Raw genomic sequence first — 19,971 nt, forward strand, 5'->3', positions numbered from 1 at the left:
CGCTCTCGTCGCATGATATTCAAGTTTTACGCTCTAGACACATACAAGTGTACTTTGTGGGTTGTTACAGATCTTGTGTATATTTGGTGTGTTTTCTGTAAATTGTATTCTTTATTACCACTATGCGTCTGTTTGTGCATGCTTTTATAAATACTTTTTTGGCTTCTTCCCTCAGACCAGTGGCGGGCCGTGCATTTCCCACCTAGGCCTTCAGTGATGTCCTACACAGTCCTACCTGAATTATTCCACCTCTTAATACCATCATTATGACGTCATGGCTCTATAAACTATACATTTAGACAGAAACGCAGTATAACCAGGCGTATATATACATATATACATATATATAGTATAACGAAACATTTAGTTGTAAATAGCAGGCATTCCCAGCAGTACAATGTGCAGTGCCTCTCGGAGGCTGTGAGCGACCAAATCGACCTCTTCTCCTCCTTCAGCCATTGTGGGTTGAAAAAAAACAGCTTGTAGAAATCTACACAAATTAGCTCGTTCAAAGTTTGCTAGCTCTGCCTCTCAATAGTGCATATCCAATCAAAAGACGTGGATGTGCTGACGGTATCGTACGCCTTCTAGCTGGCCCCGGTGTCCCCAACTCGAAATCTGATTGGTTAACGCCGCAGGAGGCTCGCGAGCCGTGCAATGAGTAACACTGCCTCAGACCATCAATTACTGTTGGCTTTTTTGTAACACTTAAGCATGGCATTAAATGTACTGGGGTGTGCAGATATTTGCAGTTATTCCACATTCACCTGTTCGTAGCAGACGGACAGGGTAGGTCGCCTGAGCCAGGAAGTTAGGATCACTGAACATGTCCTCCTCGTAGACAGTGAAGCGCAGAAAGGAGAAGGTGGGGTTGTGGATGTCAAACACAAACTGCCTCTGCACCCACACAGGATTCAGACCGTTATCAGCTGGCGGGGGTCAGGAGGAAGAGGCGGTCAGTACACAGCCAGTGAGCACATGAGGACTCAGGATGTTGTAGCCACGAGGCAGTCTTACCTACGACGTCCGTCTTGCATTTGCAGCTGTCGTCATCAGCTCCACAGATGTCCACCTCCACAAAGGGACAGACGATGCTGCGGCCGGTTTTAGGGAGATGACGGGCTCCCAGCACCTGATCCAAGACGAGAAAGCAGACTTGAGAAGCAGCTACGACACTGAAAATGTGTCATATTTAAGTGTGACAAGTAGGTTTCATCCAGTTCTGCCCAAAGACTGAAATCTGGCACAGACATACTTTGGGCAAGTATCTAACGGTAACACTTTTGATGAGTGGGATTTTTGAAAGATAAAGAAAAACACTAACATTGTGTTTATGAAATGTCTTCCGGAGGAAGTATATTTTACACTGTCCTTGTGAGCATATCTTTGGAATTCAAGTATTGTTCATATAAATACTTGTACTCCTGGGATACAGCCATTTTCTTATGATACTATATTTAGTCTCTTAGCGCAGAGGACTACTGTTTTTTACCCTAAAATATAATGAAATGTATAGAAAACACTGTATACCCATGTGCCCAAAGACCAAATCTAATATGATAAGAAAGAAAATCACTTTTCAGCCGGTTTGACGGATTTTTATAAATGTCTTAAAATGTGTGCTTAAGTCTGTCTGACCTGTAACTGGACGGTGATTGGCTCCACATGTAACGTGTCTTTATCGAAAGGGTCAAAGACGTCGTCCCTCATGACATCAGGCTGGGGAACGAAGCCGCTGGCACCTCCCAGCAGGAACAAGGCCTGGTTCAGCTGCATGGGCTTATCTACACACACACACACACACACACACACACACACACACACACACACACACACACACACACACATCCTCAGTGTTAAGAGCCTGTTGCTGAAATGTATGACGAGTGTGTCCATCAGAGGACCTGAAAGATGATCCTGGTTATCCTCCCCAAAAACCTCACTAAGACCAAAACTAATGATGCGTTCAAGTACTACTTGTCACCTAGAAAAACATTTTAACGATGACCACCAGGAAACTGTTATTCTTTCTTCTTAGTTACTATATCTGCCTGGAGACGTAAACTCATTGTATAGAAGAAGAAGAAACGTCTTTTTTTATTTCTATTTCCGTTGCTGACTTTTTTTCTTACTGATTTTCTACCATTAACCATCTCTTGACCCCTCAGATTTATTAATGAATTGCGATCCAGCATGTGTTTGTATAATTATTATTATTATTATTATGCAATATAGTATATTGATCTCTCACCCTAGTAGCCACATTATTGCAGTCAAAATGTGATGATTAGGGTTACCTTATTTAAATATAACAACACTGTATTTAGATCTTTAAGTTAGAAAGACAAGTAGGAAATGTCAGTGTAGTGAATAAGTCAGTGCTACTTAACTAGTGTTTAGCAACCTAATCATTTTATTGTAACTGTAACACTGCTCATTTCAAATTCTAGTAATACAAATCAAAGATAAACTTGATTACAAATTCTATATATTTGTATCAGTCTATTTTTTCTCTTTTCTTTCAGTGTTCAGTGTTCAGATCTGTGAGAATGAAAATAAAGTACCTGCTATTGTGTACCTGATTGCTTCTATGTGTCTCGTGTTTGCTCTGACATTGTGTAAACGTACACTCGCACACTGACCTGGGGTCTGGAAATTGAGTGCGACCAGCTGGGAGCCACAGAGCCACATGGGCAACGGGTCGTAGTTGGACGAGTCCAGCCTCTGTCCTCGGGGATAAACTCTGGAAAGCTGTCGGCGGTTGTACTGCAGGAAGCGCTTCCCTCTGCTGCGTGTCGCAAACTTCTCCGCCTTAGTCTCTGGGAAGGAGGACATGTCCCGGTAACATGCCCTCTCTGTCCCGATCTCTGGAAGCAGCAGCAAATTAAAAAAAAACGTAAACACAGAAACTTAAGAAGTGAGACAAGAGAAGAAGAGAGAGCAGTTTGATCCTTACTGTCCTCGTTGAAGGGGACGGGTCTGCAGTAGACCACAAGCTCAGACAGCTCCACTGCGATCTTCTTCCTCCTCTCCATTTGCTTCTCTTCCTGCAACTGTTACCAAGGAGATAAGACAATCATACTGTTAAACCAATATAGTTACAGTCACAACTCTTTTAAATGATTAATATTCACATGGTCTCTATTTCATTTATACAATACATTCATATTATTCCCAAGATTTAGTTTGCATCACTTTCTGCGCACTGACCCGTGCGTCAGCGTTCTGTGTGGCCTCTCTGATCTTTGCGACCCAGCCGGTCACGTCCTCCAGACTGTCTGCTGCCACATCCAGGGTCTGAACCGGGTGAGACGACAGCTGCTGGGACTGGATCGTGAACACGTAGGGACGCAAATTCTTCCCGTCCTTATGCACCACTGGACAAAGAGATGGAGGGAGGAGGAGGTGAAGTGTCAGAGAGAGAGAGAGTTTTGTGTCAGAAGGTTTCTCAGGATTGATTATTAGATGTACGTTTTTTTAGGAAGTTTGCTATGAAGACAACAAAACACAGAGTTGATCTACTAATAGAGCTATTTAAAATACCAACAAAAAAAGTGTTAATTTGAATTAGTAAAAAACAGGTTAAAACAGGTGTTAAAAATACTTGTGGCTCGAAAAAGTAGAATTTGCAAATTTTCCATTAGAGTTGCATTACATTAGTCAGAGGGAGAAATGTCATCGCTGAACACCAACCTGCTCAACAGTCTCCTGAGCGTGCAGTATACATAAAGATGAAGAAAATGAGTTTCCTTGAATGTTGCTAGATTGTAAAGATAAATGAAGACGTTGAGAATTCCTGCTTAAAAACAAAGTGATTTTGTGTGGTTTTCTGTAGGATGTCTGGGTTAAATTGCATAATTCAAATTGGCAAGTCACACTTGACAAAACAGGATAATTGGCCTAAGACAATCTGAAAGAATACACCTCTGTTTGGCTCAGAAACATGTTTGCTTACGGGACTCACCAACATGGCAGGTGGGTACATCAATGAAGCCCTTGAGAAATGTCCCAAGAGGACTGTTCTCTGTGGACTGAGACAACAACAACAGCAGAAGATGGATTATAATTGGAAATGTAAACTGGTCATCTGGCATTCTCACAGCTCCAGCTAAGAATCAGAACTCACCACTTCGTTCAGCTCTCTGGTGGGAGAACTGGGAACCTCCTCCACGTAGTTTGCGGGAAACCACAGCTGCTTCTTTCCTCCGTAGTCACCTCGCCACCTAAAGACGCACCACACAGGTTCATGAGAAGCTGCTATAGATGTAACAGGAGGTCACATGGTGCACTGATATTCACTCACCAGCCTCCGTCCTGCTTCTCCACATTGAGGATAAGCGCCTGTTTGGGGAAAACAGAGCTCGTCTTCCCTCTGAGCGCGATAGTCGTACAGAGCTTTGACCGTACACTGAAACACACAGCAGCAAGAGGCATCATCAGTCTGTCTGCCACAGTGAACTTTTAGATACGAGGACTAGGGGGGGGCCAAAGTCAGAAAGATTTCCATTTCCCCACTCAAAAACATCCCTTTCCTCCTTCAATGCATCTTTCCTAATTAGTTTTTTCCCTTCTTCTTTGAACTCACCTGAAAGCACAACAAGCTCTCAAACTGGAGATACAAGATTTCTATCTCTTCTCTTCTCTGGTAAGCCATTTTATTCAATATTAAATACATAAGGCTATAAAATAAATTAATATGGCTATACATTTAAATATATATAGTATAAATAAATGAGGCAACACATTTTGTAAATAAATATAAACATAAATGAGACAATACAATTCAATAAATAAATAAATAGGTTTTTATTTTTCAAAAAAGACTATATTTATTTATTTCAGGGGACTTATATTTCATAATGCCACATTTATTTATTTCAGGGTTTATTTCACAGCCATATATATTTATGTATTTATTTATTTGATATTGAATAAAATGGCAGTCGATACTCTAATATTAGTGATTTAACTTTCACTCCTTTAAATGAGTACATTGCATTACAAACATTTCTACTTTTACAACGTTGACAACATTCCTGTACTTTGTACTTGTACTGCTTCTGCTACAAGTTGTGAATTTCTCTGTTGACGATTATAAAGAAAAGTCTATCCAGATTAGTTTTAATGGTAATAGAATCTGCTAATCATTTACTAGATATGATAGATATGATAATCATTGATTAAAACTGGAGGTCCGCAGCACAATCAGTCTCACTTACCCGAGCTGTGGGCATCTTATTGGCCTCCACGTAGAAATGAGGAGTGCGGACCTCATACAGCGCCCCGTAGTCAAGCTCCTGACACATAAACAACACATAATAATAGTTAGTAATAATGGTTAATCCTGTGGTTTAATGCTGCTATTAAACTCATAAATGTTGGATTTAATGCTGAAATGTTCATCAATGCATACGATATATGAAGGTTAAACAAAGCCAGTCTGGATATTTGTGTTGTGCAAGTAAGACTTAGTGCTTACTGCCACATACATTGTATCGCTGTATTGTTTTATATTTTTAATTGTGATTTTCAGCCACTGGATTCCATTCTATTCATTACACAGTGGTATAAATAATAAAAAATAAAATGTTCAGACACATGAAACTTGAATTGTGTAAGCTCTCGGAGGGAAAACCATGTATGAACTTATTGCCTGCAATCTGCAAATCCACAAAATGTATCAACAAGTTTGCTAATTGATTATTTAGGTGTTTTATCAGCAAGAATCATACATTTACTGGTTGAACGAAAACAACCAATATGGCGACTTTTCTTAAAATTGAGATGGACATTTTTATTACAATTTTCTGACATTTCCTGGACTAGATGGAAAAAAATTAATTAAAAACAAGAAAATAAAAAATTGACCAGTTACAGTAGTTACTCCCAAATGTATGACTTTATAATATATCCAAGAGAATATCAAAGTTGTCAAGTTGGTTGACTTTCACATGGTACGGAAATGAATGGAAACCATTGGATGCTTTGTGAAACTGACAGCAGTGATGTAAACGTGTAATATGTGATTTGTGAGCTGTGTGGGACTCACCGTGGTGCCCATGCGGTCCAGAGTGTCCTCGTTGATGGGGTAACGGAGCCTCATCTTGCGGTACAGAGGATGCTTCTCATAGTAGCTCACAAGGTCGACGAGACTCTCAAACTCTGCCGAGCTGCCCAACATGAAGAGACGGCCTTCCTGCTGTATACGACAGTGTTTGATCTTCCCCTCCGCCCTGCAGACACATGGACACAGAAAGAAAGACTTTTTACCGGTTTTAAAAATGAAACTCTCAAAACAGACGAGTTAATGTTGTCGTTGTGCGATTGTCCCTCAGTGTGCGTTTGGTTTTCTACCTGAAGGAGATGGCGTAGGAGTTGTTTTCGCTGCGTTTTCGCACCAAGAAAGCTCCGTCTCTGGGGACACGCATCAGCATGTGTTCAGCCTGAACACGCGACAGACTGGAGTGGAACCACCTGGAGAACACAAAACTAATTTTATTCAGTAACTGATGAATAGTTTTCTCCTCCACTTTCACACAGATCCGAAGAGAAGAGACATCGATGACTCACTCTCTGCTCTCGTGTGCGTTGGGCTGAGGCACGGGGCTGACCAGCCTCATCTCAAACTCGTTGCAGCGCAGAGGCGTGTCTCTGTAGTGGCAGATGAGGCGGTAGAGGCTGTCAAACACCAGGTTGTCGGTCAGGTAGAAGCGCGTGGAGCCAGACTCCTGACGTGAATGGATCCTGCAGTGCTGGACTCGTCCGGAGCGCCTGAAGGAGGAGGGACAGTGGATCTCTACTAATGTGTCATAAAACCCTGGCAGGCTGGAGACAAGAGCTGATTCAAACTTTAAATACTTCCATGGTTTGCTCAAATTCCACACAAGTAGCAATACAAAAGAAAACAGCAGCTATACAAATAAATTCTCTCGTTTCAGAAGCTTTCAATCACATCTTGTGGCCTTCCTCCCCCTTCGACTTAAAGGCCACAAGATGTGATTGAAAGCTTCTGAAACATTTTTGTCAAACACTTTCCTTCATAATAACATGTAGTTACAGATTAATTGTTAATTTGCCAGATAAGGAACATATGTATGTAGCTGATGACATGCAGAATTTGATCCCTTTTTATAATAAAATGGTTTTAGGTTATTTCCTAATATAATGGTTTTTTTTTGTTTTTATATTTTTTATATTTCCAAGACAATAATGTGTAATGGTGTCAGATTTATTTTTAACTATGGAATTTGTGATAAATTTGTATTTTATCCTTATTTCTATTTTTTTTCATGTTCACTTTGAACAAATATTGAAACGTGTTTTTTCTCTCAACGCTCAGCCACCACTTTCTTATGAATGTGTTTCTACATTTCTGTTAACTCTTCTCCCATACTTATTTCTCTCTTTTCTCTCCTCCACTGAAAAAGAAAGCCCACAGGTAGCTGAGATCACTTTTAGGGAGATGACGTAAATATCGGTGACACGTTAAGTGTTACCGACCAGAACGAGAGGGTGTAGTCTCCGACAAACGTCTCACTCTCCCGAACCAGGAAGGTGCCGTCTTTGGCCCCGCCCTCGCAGTACTCCTGCAGGAGCTTCTCCGCCACCTGTCGACCGTCACGACCTCCACCCAGCTTCCCATGGAACCAACGCTCCGCACAGTGCTGCTCATTGTTGTTACACTCCTGACCGATTACAGGAAAGAGGGAGTGAGCCTCATCTCTACCTGATTAACACCTTCTTTTTCCTTCTTTATTTATTTATAACCATCTCATCTCTCACCTCTTTTCCTTCGTCGTCCTCCTCTTCATCAGCTGTCTGGTAGTGAGACGTCTCCTCGGAGTAGTAGATCTTGTTACTGGTCAGGACAAAATAGTGTGGAGTCCACGTCTGTGAATCACAGAAACACACATTTGAGTAACACTCGATATTACACTGACTGTATGTGTGATGCAGAAGCACGCGGACACACGCACGTGGTCGATGGGGTCTTCCAGGTAAAGGATGCCATTCTTCAGAGAGTTGCTGATGTCGTTTTCAGAGTAGCTGGCTGAAGTCACCTCTTCATAAAGCGTGCCTTCCACCAGTTTCTTGTGCTGTGACACAGGGAGGAAACACACTGATCAAGGTGTATGCACCGTGTTGGGACTTTCTCTCATCCAACATGTTTTCATTTATGGAGGTCCAGATCCTTTTCATGTCACCAGAACAGTAGTTGGGTCCTCTGGAGGGCCGTAAACCTACGCTTCCCCTCGTCTCCAAATCACATGCTCTAGCCCAGTGGTTCCCATCAGTGATGCAACAGGCCCGGAAATCTCAACCAGAGAGGCAGGTGTGTGTTTGTCTGCGTACCTTGATGAGGATCTTCCTGCGGAGCTGGTAGGGTGAGGGAAGCTCCTCTGCGCTGTTATCGACCGGCTTGGTGAGCAGCAGATCTCCGAACACCTTCTTAAAGTGTGTGGCCATGTTCCTCTGCTGGACCACGCTGCAGTGGTCCTCGATGGACAAGATCACAGGATACCTGCACAAAAACAGCAGCAGGTGGGTCAATCTCTGGAGAGAGTAAGAAATCTGCAAGTTGTTCTATTTCAAAAACACAGCAACAAGGATGGAGAAGTTAGTGATGTCTCCAACCAACCAGGTAACATGAATACTAATATATTGTTTACTTTGATAACATTAAATGGATGGTTCTGTCATCTGCTGTGGGTAAATACACTGACTATGGATAAGTACCTCATACAACCCCACTTCAACAATCCAAACTATCCATTTAAGAAAGTACTGGCATTGTAACCCAGGCAGGTGCGACCTGACAAAGGCACTTAATATTTCTCAATGATATGAAAACCACCTCCAAACCTACTCAGAAGTGACGAAGGCGTGCTCTTTGATGGTGTGCAGCACATCCAGGAATTTGATCTTGGAGGTTAAAGTATGGCCGTGGTAGATGATTGGCAGGTCGTCAGGTCCGTCCCAGCAGTCCACTGAGGACAGAAAAAACAGAGTTAGTTACAAACCTCGACTGAACCTTTTGTATCGAATAGAGATGTTTAGCTGTGTCACCTGACAGACCAAAGCAGCAATATGAACACAAAACAAAACTGCCACTCCATATGCAGCCGGTATTTAAGGGAGATGTGCAGAACACATTTAAATGAGCAGTAAAATATCCTCAACGTCACCACCATATTGTAGTATACATTTCTTTTTTTGTTTTAATATATTTATTGTTGTTGTATTTTGAAGTGTAATGGACATCTTTTTACATACTTTTTCTATATGGTTATATATATATATATATATATATATATATATATATATATTGTATGTATGTGTATGTGTGTGTGTGTGTGTGTGTGTGTGTGTGTGTGTGACGTAACCCAATTCCCCCCATGGATCAAAAACAGTGTTTCTGAATCTAAATAAATGTTCTTGTGAGTTATCATCACATGTTGGAGACTCCTACGTTCAATGCAGCGGCAGCCCATCCTGAGGCAGCGGGCGTAGGCTTCGAGAGATGATTCACTGGAGAACTGGTCACCTGTCAGGTAACTGAGAAAACAAGAACATAGAAACAAGTTGAGAAGAGCAGTGGTACTCCCGCAAATTAACAATACCATTAGAAGAGATGTGCTGACTTACTGAACTAGATTTTCATTTCCTTTTTTATTTATGTGCATTCAAGTGCTGCAATTAATGATAGTTTCCACTATTGATTAATACAGTATGCATATACAGTAATAAGTATTTCCTCTTTAAACATTTTTGTCAATATAAAATATCTTTTTTTAATGCAATATGAAATTTATAATGAGAGAAAAGAAGCCTCGGTTAACGTTAGTGCCCAGTAAACACAGATGGATCAGCTCCACGTGAAGATTATAAGACAGCAGATGTTTTGTGACCGGCTCTCACAGTTTTAGCAGTTTGGTTGAATTTTGGTATTGTTGCCCACTGACTGACTGACTAACATTACACAGGAGTAAATGTAATACACAATATAAAGAATAAATTACAATACAATAAATATGCCAAACTACTACAACTAAAATATAAACATTAGAGATGGTATGGACCCAGTTTAGAGGTGACATACTGCCCCCTGTTTGTTTGGAGCAGGTGGCTCAGAATTACTCATTGAACCTTTAAACACACACATGCAACATGTAATCAAGACAGATTTGGAGATGTTGGATTTCAGTTTTTGTGCTACACTAGGCTAAACATTAAAGCTAAGCTAGACTGAGCTATATGGTAATATTGGACATACAAAAACGTAACTGCTATCTATACGATATGAAAATAAGTATATATATATGAACATTTAGGATCATTTCAGACACAAATGTTGAGACCTACGTGTTGTGTGAAGAGGAGATCCAGTACTGAGAGAGCGGCCTTTTCATGTCATCGGCAACAACAGGTGAAAGTCGGGGGTCACACACAGAATTCTCTTTAGAGAACAGGAACGTCAGGAACTAGAAACATAAAGTAACATGATCAGACTGTGAGGCTGAATAAATGTCCCACAGCTTGTTCCACTTTTTGTGTCTTCGTTTCACCTCATCAAGTTGTAGCATGGGCTCAGGCTGCGGTCCCCCCCTCAGGTACCCCGTGAGGAACTCCCTGACACGACTCAGGTCCGACGCCCAGGACTCCTGAGAAAAGCCGGATAAAGAAGTGAGCACAGAGCAGTTTTCTGTGTGTTGTGCTGACGTGCGCTGAATCTGCTAAGTACCTTCTGATCCATCTGTAAAAACTTCTGGAAGTCGTAGAGGGAGATCTGACAAAGCTCCGGTCTGTCAACATTCCTACAAACACAACGGTTTTCAAGATGTCAGACAGCGGAGGAGTGAAAGTTAAAGAAAAGTTCAACCAAAAGAATGAGGAGACATTAACATAAACATCTGGCAACTAATCTTATGATTTTACAAATGCCAATTCTAATTATGTCATTTTAAAAAGTTAATGTTCCATAAGGTTAAATGTTTCACATCCATAGAGCCAAGAAAAAAAATATTAAAGTACCATTAAGATGGCAAAGCCACATGGAAATGTTTCACTTAAAGAGAAAATTGGCTCCCCTTTATGTGGCCGTTCAATCAGTGCTGATGGTAAGTGTAGGTCATTGAAACAATAAATCTCAGTGCATGCTATAATGATTGAGTTGCTGAGTTTTCCTAATCGCGGAGCTTGCAGCGCCTACATGTACCAGGATGCATTGCATGCTAGCTTCTGACGCTCAGGGTCCTCTCCGGCCACATTCTCGTAGCTAGTTTGCAATACAAGCGAAGAGAACAAGGAAGTTCTGTTTCTGAGCGGCATCTGGAGCAAGCCCCCTGGCTACCCAGAGAAGTCCAAGCTGTAGTTCTTCCTTACCACCAACTATGTCACTGTCACGTCAAATGATGCCGCAGGAAACAGGAAGAACAACGGATGTTACAGCTGCATACTCAGCTTCCTCGGTCCATAGAGCACGGACTGAGAAATGTATTGCTTCAACAGACTACATTCACCATCAACACTGACTGGACATGCACATTACATGTGGCAAATGTTCCCTTTAAAGACATTGATAAAGTGTGTGTTTTAAAGAAAAGCGGACAGGCAGAAGGAGAGCAGTGGGGGGCGTGAAGACAGTGGTAGTGGACACTGAGGAAGGAAGAGGAGGTAGTGGAGGTGAAGGTGGAGGGACTCACCGCAGAGGGAAGGAGAGCTCCAGCTGCTCAATAATCTGGGAACAAAAGGGGAGGAACCAGTGACGGACAGGTGGAGGGAGCCAGGTGAAGCATAAACAGTGAGCGTGGTGCAGCACAATACAATACTGAAGCGCCATTCTGATGTACACAAACTTTACTGTACTTTTCTATAGTGGGAGACTGTTACTGATTCTAACTGTAAAATAAACATGCTAAGATCCTAAAATATTCCTGTTGTTGGGTAAATCTCCAAAATAAATTGTGAAAAACAGCATGTCGTTGCAGCTCAATGCCACAGATAGAGCTTTTGTATCTCAGAAACTTGCTTGAGCTGCATAAATCCAGAAGTGAACATCAAGACTGTATTCATTTCCTTTAAAGTTACATTATTGCTGCTCGGTAATGCAGTTTCATTGCAGATTGAGTTGCACTGTCACGTCTGCTCTGCAAAGAAAAAGGCCATTTTGACAGAAACGAATGCAGCGTAGATGTTCACTGCGAGGGAGCAGACAACTCGTACACTTTTCTAGAGTTTTCCATTTGATTTTCATGCCATATGGAACATAACTGGAAAGCAATGGCTGCCTAACAAAGTATATCTGATGTCAAAAATGACAAAGCATGCATTTGAAAATAGTAGGCATAAACATCAAAGTGTGCGTGATTCTTCCATTGTGATCCTTTTATGAAAGTGAAGTATTTGAGTACTTCTCAAACTCAAAAAAAACACTCACAGTCTTCTGGGCGTCAAACATCAGCGTTCTGTAGAGCTGGGAGAAGTTGGGGTACGACAGGTCGCTCCTGGCCTCCACCTCCTGCGTAAACAGGGAGGATGAGAGTTCATGTCACAAAAAACCTGTTCTGTGATCCTGTCCCAACATCCAGGAGAGGTTCATTCACAGAGGCACTGGAGCTGAAGGGGGAAACATGAAGCTCTGACCTGCAGCTTGTCTTTGAGAAAGCGCATGTTGGGGACTCTGTAGTTAATCTGAGGCAGCAGAGCTTTCACATCCTTCACTGTGATGCTGGAAAACAAACAAGAGAGGGAAAATACTTTAAAAGGGATTCATTTTAGGACTTTCCTTCTGCACAGAGGACTAGATAATTCTAAAAATAAACAATATATCAATTTCTCCTTTAATGAAACCTCTCATAAAAACCCCATTGAAGTTGTACGTGTTTTCACCAGGAGGTGGCGCTGTAATTGTTGAAGCGCTACTCTCAATGTCGGGGGTAGGTTACACAAAAAAGTTCAAATGTTCCTTAAAGTTAGAGTTAAGGTTTCCTTGAAATAAAATTGCTTCCTTAAAATGTTCACACAAGTATTTAAGGTACTTAGCAACCAAATTAAAGAAAACAACTTAAAGTACCTCGGACCTCTGACATTCTTGCAATTAATGATCTCTTTTTTGACTAGACTAGTTGTTGTATTTGTTTAACAAACTTCTTGAATTAATTTCCGTTGCAATTTCCTCCCATATATGTGGTTTTCTGTTTGCTTTTATTTAAGAATCAAATGTACATTTTAGCATGGGCTTCCTTATATTGTAGGCTATTCCTCCAGAAGTATAATAATTTTTTTCTCTGGCCAATTTGAGTTTCTTGTCTTCAATAGGCCAACTTTGTGAGGATACATGTACAGCATCACAAACCATCTCCATGGTAACTGTAGAATTTTACTGCCGTAAAATCTCTTTCAATGTAGTAAATGCCTAAATACTTTTCCTTAGCTAAGTAAAAACCCAAAGAGATTATGTGTAAAAATGTACTTAATACTTAAGGTATTAACGAGAAACTTAAGGTGTTTTGTGCAGCCGGCTCCGGGATTCTACATTTCCAGGCTGAGAGTTTTCATTGTTAAGGCTCAGAAAGGATGTCTAGTTGTCTCTTGGGGACATTAAAGTGTTCTAAGTCTAGAAGGTCTTGCCCTGGACACAGAGGTAATGCTGGGTTCAGATTTATAAACTTTTAGTAGAATAAACCTGACGTTATTTTAGCACCTACTCCTCAGCATCAACTGCAATTATGAATGTGAAAAAATACCTTTTCATTAGAAACCAAACTACGGTTTTGCTTTTTTTTTTAATTCTTTTTTGTAATGAGTTTTTAAAGTTGGTACTAAATACAATAATCGCTCCACAAGGTACATTTAGTAGTGGTTCTGGAGCTTTTGCTCATATCACCCACTCCTCAACAGCAGAGGGAGTTTCCCCAGCTATCGTGGAATTGTAGATGTTCAAATTCCCCTTCTTTCTGAGCACCATTTAGTCTTAAAAGTTTTTCCTTTTCCAAGGTGGCGAATGAACCTTTAAGCTTGACATTTAAGTCCTTAAAATGCTCAGGAAATTTTGAACATTTGAACATTTACAACTGAGCAAACTCCATCTATGATTAAGGTATCATATAACGATATGATTAAAAGTAACAGCTAATAAATGGACCATGTTGGGAGATTGTTTTGGTTTTTAATCAATAAAAGAGTCTAGTTGCACAAAAGTTGTTGCAGTTTTACTCTGTAGAGTTGCTGTCTTTAACTCAACATCTTGATTTTCTAGGATAAACAACATATGGATAATCACTTTCACTGATTAACAAAACACATGCAACCGTCAGTAACAGAATGAGGAAGGAAGCGAGAGGAGCAGGTAGAAACAGAAGAAGAATGCAGGTTAATGCACTGAGAGGATCTTTTGGGGTCAATGACTGCCGTCACTGCTGGGTCGGATTTGTCTCTCCACCCGCTTCCCTCTGTCTAGCTACTGTTACTATTTTCACAGGAGACAGGAAGTTGCCCTCTCCCAGCCCACCGCATCACTTCCTGCTCGTTATCAGGGGGTGGCAGGCTGTTTGTCCTGGAGCGGCTTCCACCCAAACAGAAGCCTGGACATATTAATGGGGGCGCGAGAGAGAAACAGACGGAGAAGGTGTGTGTGTGATATGTGGAGCCTCGGGGTGTGGTTGTATGTGGAGCTAAATGTCAGGGCAGACCCCTGACAGGGCCGCAACACGCTCTTTGATGACATCTAGATCTGGTTTCACCTACACGTTCCACCCACTGTGACAGACCGGCCAGTAACTATCCATCACAGCTGTGAAAGCTCTGACATGTTTTGGCGAGTCACTCACCTGCCTTCGTGACTCCTATCCATGACTTCAAACTGTTTCCTCAGCCACCTACAGAGGGAGGGATGGAGAGAAAACATGAGACAGAAAGAGCTAAAGAAAATGCGACTGATCGCTCACCGCTGAAATGGAAACTGACATCGCTGGAAATCAGAATACATATTCTCAGTGTTTGTTTTGACGTGTCCCGACATTAATGTTCTCTAGAAGGTTTGAATATTCGGGTGCAACTGACAAAGTTAGTACTTCGGCGGCCACCGAATACAGTTGGTAATATCACTCCCACCAAGGGTTACAAGCAAGAAATATCAATATACTTGAGTATCTCATATATATATATATATAGATATATATCTATATCTATATAGATATAGATATAGATATATAGATATAGTGGTGTGTTCTTTATATTATGACAGTTATCCTAAAATTAGATTAAAACAATTTCAATATATCGCCTTGCTTACAATATGTTGCTCCACGTTTGCTCCATGAATTTGTTGACATTGACAACAGATCCCAGCTGTAGAAGACATGGAAATGAAGGAGCAGCATTGTTCATAGTTTGGATATTTTCAAATAGTTTGTTTCCACAATTTATGTTAAAAGAGTAAAGTCTTTTGGGAAGAAAATTGATTTGATAATTTAAATTTCAGTTTGACTTCAAGCAACATCTTGTATGTCCATACTGAGAATCTCTATTTGTCAAAGCCAGTGAAAGCTGATGAATCTACAGTTTACACAACTGTCATAAACAGACAAAATTAGCCATTTCATTTCCTCTGACCATCTCCAAACATATACCGCTCACATTATGTCCACAGCCTCCCTCTGTTCTCCTGCGCGCAACCACAGAAGCCAAAACCGCCACATTCATCTGGAGTAAATATTTTCATCCCAAAACAAATATTTGTCCTCTCCTCTGAAACTAAACCTCCCTTTCCCGTCCAGGTCTCTACTTATACTATATCTACTTATATAATCTAGATCACACAGACAGGGGGGCGTAGGAACGTGTTGAGTGATTTATAAACACACTAATAGTTCAGTGATGCATGTCTAATGTCTAATCACAAATTGAGGAATACAAACCCCTGATTTATAGTCTTAATTATTATATTTTATTGTTTTGTTTTTGTGCAAAACTCAAAAAATAATCAGTTTACAATCATAGAACAATAAGAAAACCAGAAATATTTATATTTAAGAAGCTGTAACTAGTTGTTTTTTTTTACTTAAAGAAATACATTTATTCATAGTAGTTGCCAATTAATTTTCTGTTGATCAACTACTCAAATAAAATCGACTGGCTGGGAACAAGCTGCCAACTACATGGGGTGAGTTGTTTTATTCTCAACAGATAAGATATTCATTGTATTCCTTTAAGTCAAGACTACATACAACAGTGGTACACATCGACACACACACACACCTGTCTATCTGTTGTGGCGCGGGTGCTCTCTGAGTGTCCATCATCAGCCAGTTGAGACCAGTGATCCACATGTTGACCTCCTCCTCACTGAAGGCTGCAGAGACGCAAAGAGACACGAGAGGGATGGAAAGTCTGACTGGCAACCCCTGATTCTTCCAATGTCAGATTGCAAGTTTAGGGAACAAACACCTCAAATAAGTGTTTATTTAAAAGCGTATTTAAATATAAATTATAATTTATTGGAACTTTATTTTACCAATTTTGTCCATTACTTTTCATGACTATTTTTCAAAATCATATTCTCTTCTTGTTAAGGAAGTGGAACTGGTCAGGGCTTATAAACACAAAGACACTAAATGTATTTCACTGACAACAGAACATGAAGTACAGATGTTTTTCAGACTGTTGACTTCAGTGTTATTATTGCTGAGAGAAATGAAGGCAGCAAATACAAACATGAGACTCAAGTAGTAATTTAAATAAACTTTTTAAAATAAGTTTTAGATGCACTGTTTAAGTTGGGGCTATTTTGCTTCCATAAAATAGTCTAGTCTTCTTTCAGACTAGTGGAATGAAAACATCCAAAATAAACATTTACTGTATGTGTTTATTGATAATGCCTCATTTTCATATTTAAAAAGATAACATTTCATAAAACTTGCAACAGAAAAAAGGAAAAGAAATGTCTTAATGTAAGTAATCAACTGGCGAAGTTTCATGATGATATCTTTTAGTTCAAAAATATATAATGTATGTATATAAGGATTTGTATAAGTAACTGTATAATTGTTCTACGTGCATGTGTGTAGCGTGAAGGGGCAACCCTGTGTTGTAAAATGACAAATAAATGTAACCTTGTAACTTAAAAAGATGCAATAATCACATACAGACTATTTTGTTCTAAGAGTGACACACGGCATTAGTTTAGGCAGATAAGATATCGGGCAAATAAAAAAGGGATGTAGTGTATGTAACCTTTAACAGAAGGGGCTGTGAAGATCTTTAAATGTAACAAACAGTGACAGTGAAAACACATTGAGAAACACCATTACACACACACATACAGCGTACACACACACTGACCAGCCACACTGAGCGTCCTGAGACGAAACTCCAGGCCATAGAGCACGATGAAGCAGTGGGCGGCGTCCAGTTTGCGGGCCTCCTCCGGGTAGCGCTCAAAATCACGGGAGCCCTTCCCCAGCCGCAGCTCCCGGATCTCTCGTATGTCGACTGGAGGAGGGAGGAAGGAAGGAAGGAAGGATAGTGTTGCATGAACACAAATATGCACAACCAGTTTAGCACGTTGTTCGTTTCCCTGCCAAACACACAGAAATCTGCTGCCAGAGAGCTCAACAAATGTACTTTGTGTGAGTCCAGAGAGCCAAAGAACACACACACAAACATTTCAGCTGTTGGTGGCAGGAAGCGCCGAAGGTCTGCAGAGGTTTATAGCAGCAGCAGCCAAACAAACACACTTCTGTGACTTTTCCTTCACATATATTGGGGGAAAGAATCTCTCAAAGTAAAGTAAAGCCCTTAAAATGCTGCTAAAACTCCTGAGTCTGATCTTAGATTAATCATTAATGGCTTTAGTGACTTAGTTGTATGAATTTTACAAATTAAACATGTGAGGCTGATTCTTCTTAGCCCCACTGTGTTCGCCTCATGTGTTACCATCACATTCAAGCTAAATCTGTTTTTCTGAAAAATGAATACACAGCCATCTTTAAAATACCTATAATAAAACAAACCTCAAACAACATTTACAACCGTTTTAAGGGTTATTTCCAGAATACTCAAAAATGATTCGCTCCATCTGGACAGTAGATTAAGTAAATTAAGATTTTGGACACACAGTCATCATCATCATCATCATAAATCGTCACTGGCAGCTGTAGAGTCGCTTAACGGTCATTTCTGCATCCATAAAGTGCAGCACACTGCACTGTGGGATTGTTAGCAGACAGACAGTAAATGTAGTGCACTATATAGTAAATATGGAGTGAGTTCAGGTACAGCCGTAGTCTAGTTCAAAGATAGCCGATGATAAATGATTAGGCCCTGTTTACCTTTTTTAACAATGTTTGTCTGGTTGGTTGGGTTTGACATTTGTTTATCAAACAAACACAAAATTGTTGTTTTTTTATTCACAAACACATGGCAACACCAGTTTTTAATTTTCCATCCAAATATAATTTGAATTTTGCCTGAAGTTGTGCAGCAATGTCTGCTAATTCTGCAATTGTATAAATATAGCTCCAAAGATTGTTTATTTGAGTTGTCGCCTAAACCAGCAATTTGAGGGAAATTGGAGACATTAAAATCTGATATTAAGGAAATGCAATGATATATAATATATTAAATAAATACATTAAAATGATAAGTGACCTGTGTCCAATTGATTAGGTTTGGCATTTGTGTAACGCAGGTACTCCCAGCTGAAATACAACTCTAGTTTTGCTTTTTCATTTTGGTAACACCACTTTGTTTTCTTACTGTAAAAACTTTAAAGCGGTTCAAATCTGCACTTGTGGCAGGTTCTGTCCACTTATGTCTACATTTAAAAAGTAAACCATACATAAATGAACAGTTAGTGAAAGCTTAAGTTGCAGCAGAAGGGTTAACAGTGTGGTGGAGTCAGGCGACTGACCACAGAGTCTGATGTAAACTCTGGACTCTACATGGACACTTGCAGCAGTCAACACACCCACAAAGAAAACCCTGGCTTATTGACATAGCAGATGTCTTATGCAAACACATACCCTCATAGGTGCTCTGGCATTCGCACAGCAAACACAGGCCTACTATAGCACACTTACACACAATTGAACTGAGTGTTACTCTTGTAAATCCGGATGCTATTTCCCTTCAGCCAAATGAAAACAGGTATGAAGTGGAGAGCACAGAGACTTGTCCCCATTTGATATCAAAACCTCCCACTAGGACAAAGCGATGTGCCCGACAGGTGAACAGGGGGACACAGAGGACAGACCAATCAAAGCAAGCCGGCCTCAGCAGGTTGTATATAATCCTGAATCAAAGAGCCGAGAGGAGAAATCTGGTTCCAATCTGAGCCTCCCTCATGTGGAGATGACAGGGAGCATGTTTGGCATGAGATTAAGAGAGCAGGCCATTATCCTCAGATGAAAATGTGTCCATAATTTAGTCTCAGAGGGGTTTAGCGCTGGAAGCAGCTCGTAACTGAACTTCTTTCTCGTACATGACCTGCTCTGTTCTAAGATTTTAAAGGAAAAGTATGCAACAATTCCTGCAGAATGCCTGATGAATTAAAGGATATGTGTGATGATATTCTATATTCTTCTTATTTTCAACAACCCCCTCAAACAAAGCAAAACCGACAATTAATGTATCTCCTTACAAGTATAGTGTGTGTGTGTGTGTGTGTGTGTGTGTGTGTGTGTGTGTGTGTGTGTGTGTGTGTGTGTGTGTGTGTGTGTGTGTGTCAAAGCCTGACATGTCTTCTTCCTCTGTGCCATAGAGCTCTAGTTCTGTCCTAAAACTATTAAAACTCTTCAATGACCGTCCTGCTGCTACAAACACTCACTACAGCACCAAATGTGGATTTATCCGCCGCTGAAAATAGTCTATTTACTATTCCTAGTTTAGTCAAATACTAACTAAGATGAAACTATACATTTGGTGTTTTTAAATATTTACGTTTTCAGCTGTAACCCACGGACTTGAGGCTGA

General features: G+C 40.5%; 1 protein-coding gene across 1 annotated transcript in view; it reads right to left on the reverse strand.

Moving 5' to 3' along the window:
• LOC115006734 (1-phosphatidylinositol 4,5-bisphosphate phosphodiesterase gamma-1-like) overlaps positions 1–19,971 on the reverse strand; it is a 29,709-nt gene that overhangs the window by 3,707 nt on the left and 6,031 nt on the right. Inside the window, 29 exon segments of the mRNA XM_029429178.1 lie at positions 768–929; positions 1,018–1,132; positions 1,639–1,784; positions 2,643–2,867; positions 2,957–3,053; positions 3,211–3,377; positions 3,965–4,031; positions 4,127–4,223; positions 4,304–4,356; positions 4,358–4,408; positions 5,220–5,297; positions 6,050–6,233; positions 6,355–6,474; positions 6,571–6,771; positions 7,501–7,685; positions 7,783–7,890; positions 7,977–8,096; positions 8,353–8,521; positions 8,867–8,987; positions 9,470–9,555; positions 10,363–10,481; positions 10,566–10,661; positions 10,742–10,814; positions 11,703–11,737; positions 12,437–12,517; positions 12,643–12,727; positions 14,829–14,876; positions 16,258–16,351; positions 17,341–17,490. Of these exon segments, the coding sequence (XP_029285038.1) occupies positions 768–929; positions 1,018–1,132; positions 1,639–1,784; positions 2,643–2,867; positions 2,957–3,053; positions 3,211–3,377; positions 3,965–4,031; positions 4,127–4,223; positions 4,304–4,356; positions 4,358–4,408; positions 5,220–5,297; positions 6,050–6,233; positions 6,355–6,474; positions 6,571–6,771; positions 7,501–7,685; positions 7,783–7,890; positions 7,977–8,096; positions 8,353–8,521; positions 8,867–8,987; positions 9,470–9,555; positions 10,363–10,481; positions 10,566–10,661; positions 10,742–10,814; positions 11,703–11,737; positions 12,437–12,517; positions 12,643–12,727; positions 14,829–14,876; positions 16,258–16,351; positions 17,341–17,490 (3,333 nt within the window).

This window comes from Cottoperca gobio, chromosome 4 (genome assembly GCF_900634415.1).
Source record: "Cottoperca gobio chromosome 4, fCotGob3.1, whole genome shotgun sequence".
Taxonomy (NCBI): Eukaryota; Metazoa; Chordata; class Actinopteri; order Perciformes; family Bovichtidae; genus Cottoperca; species Cottoperca gobio.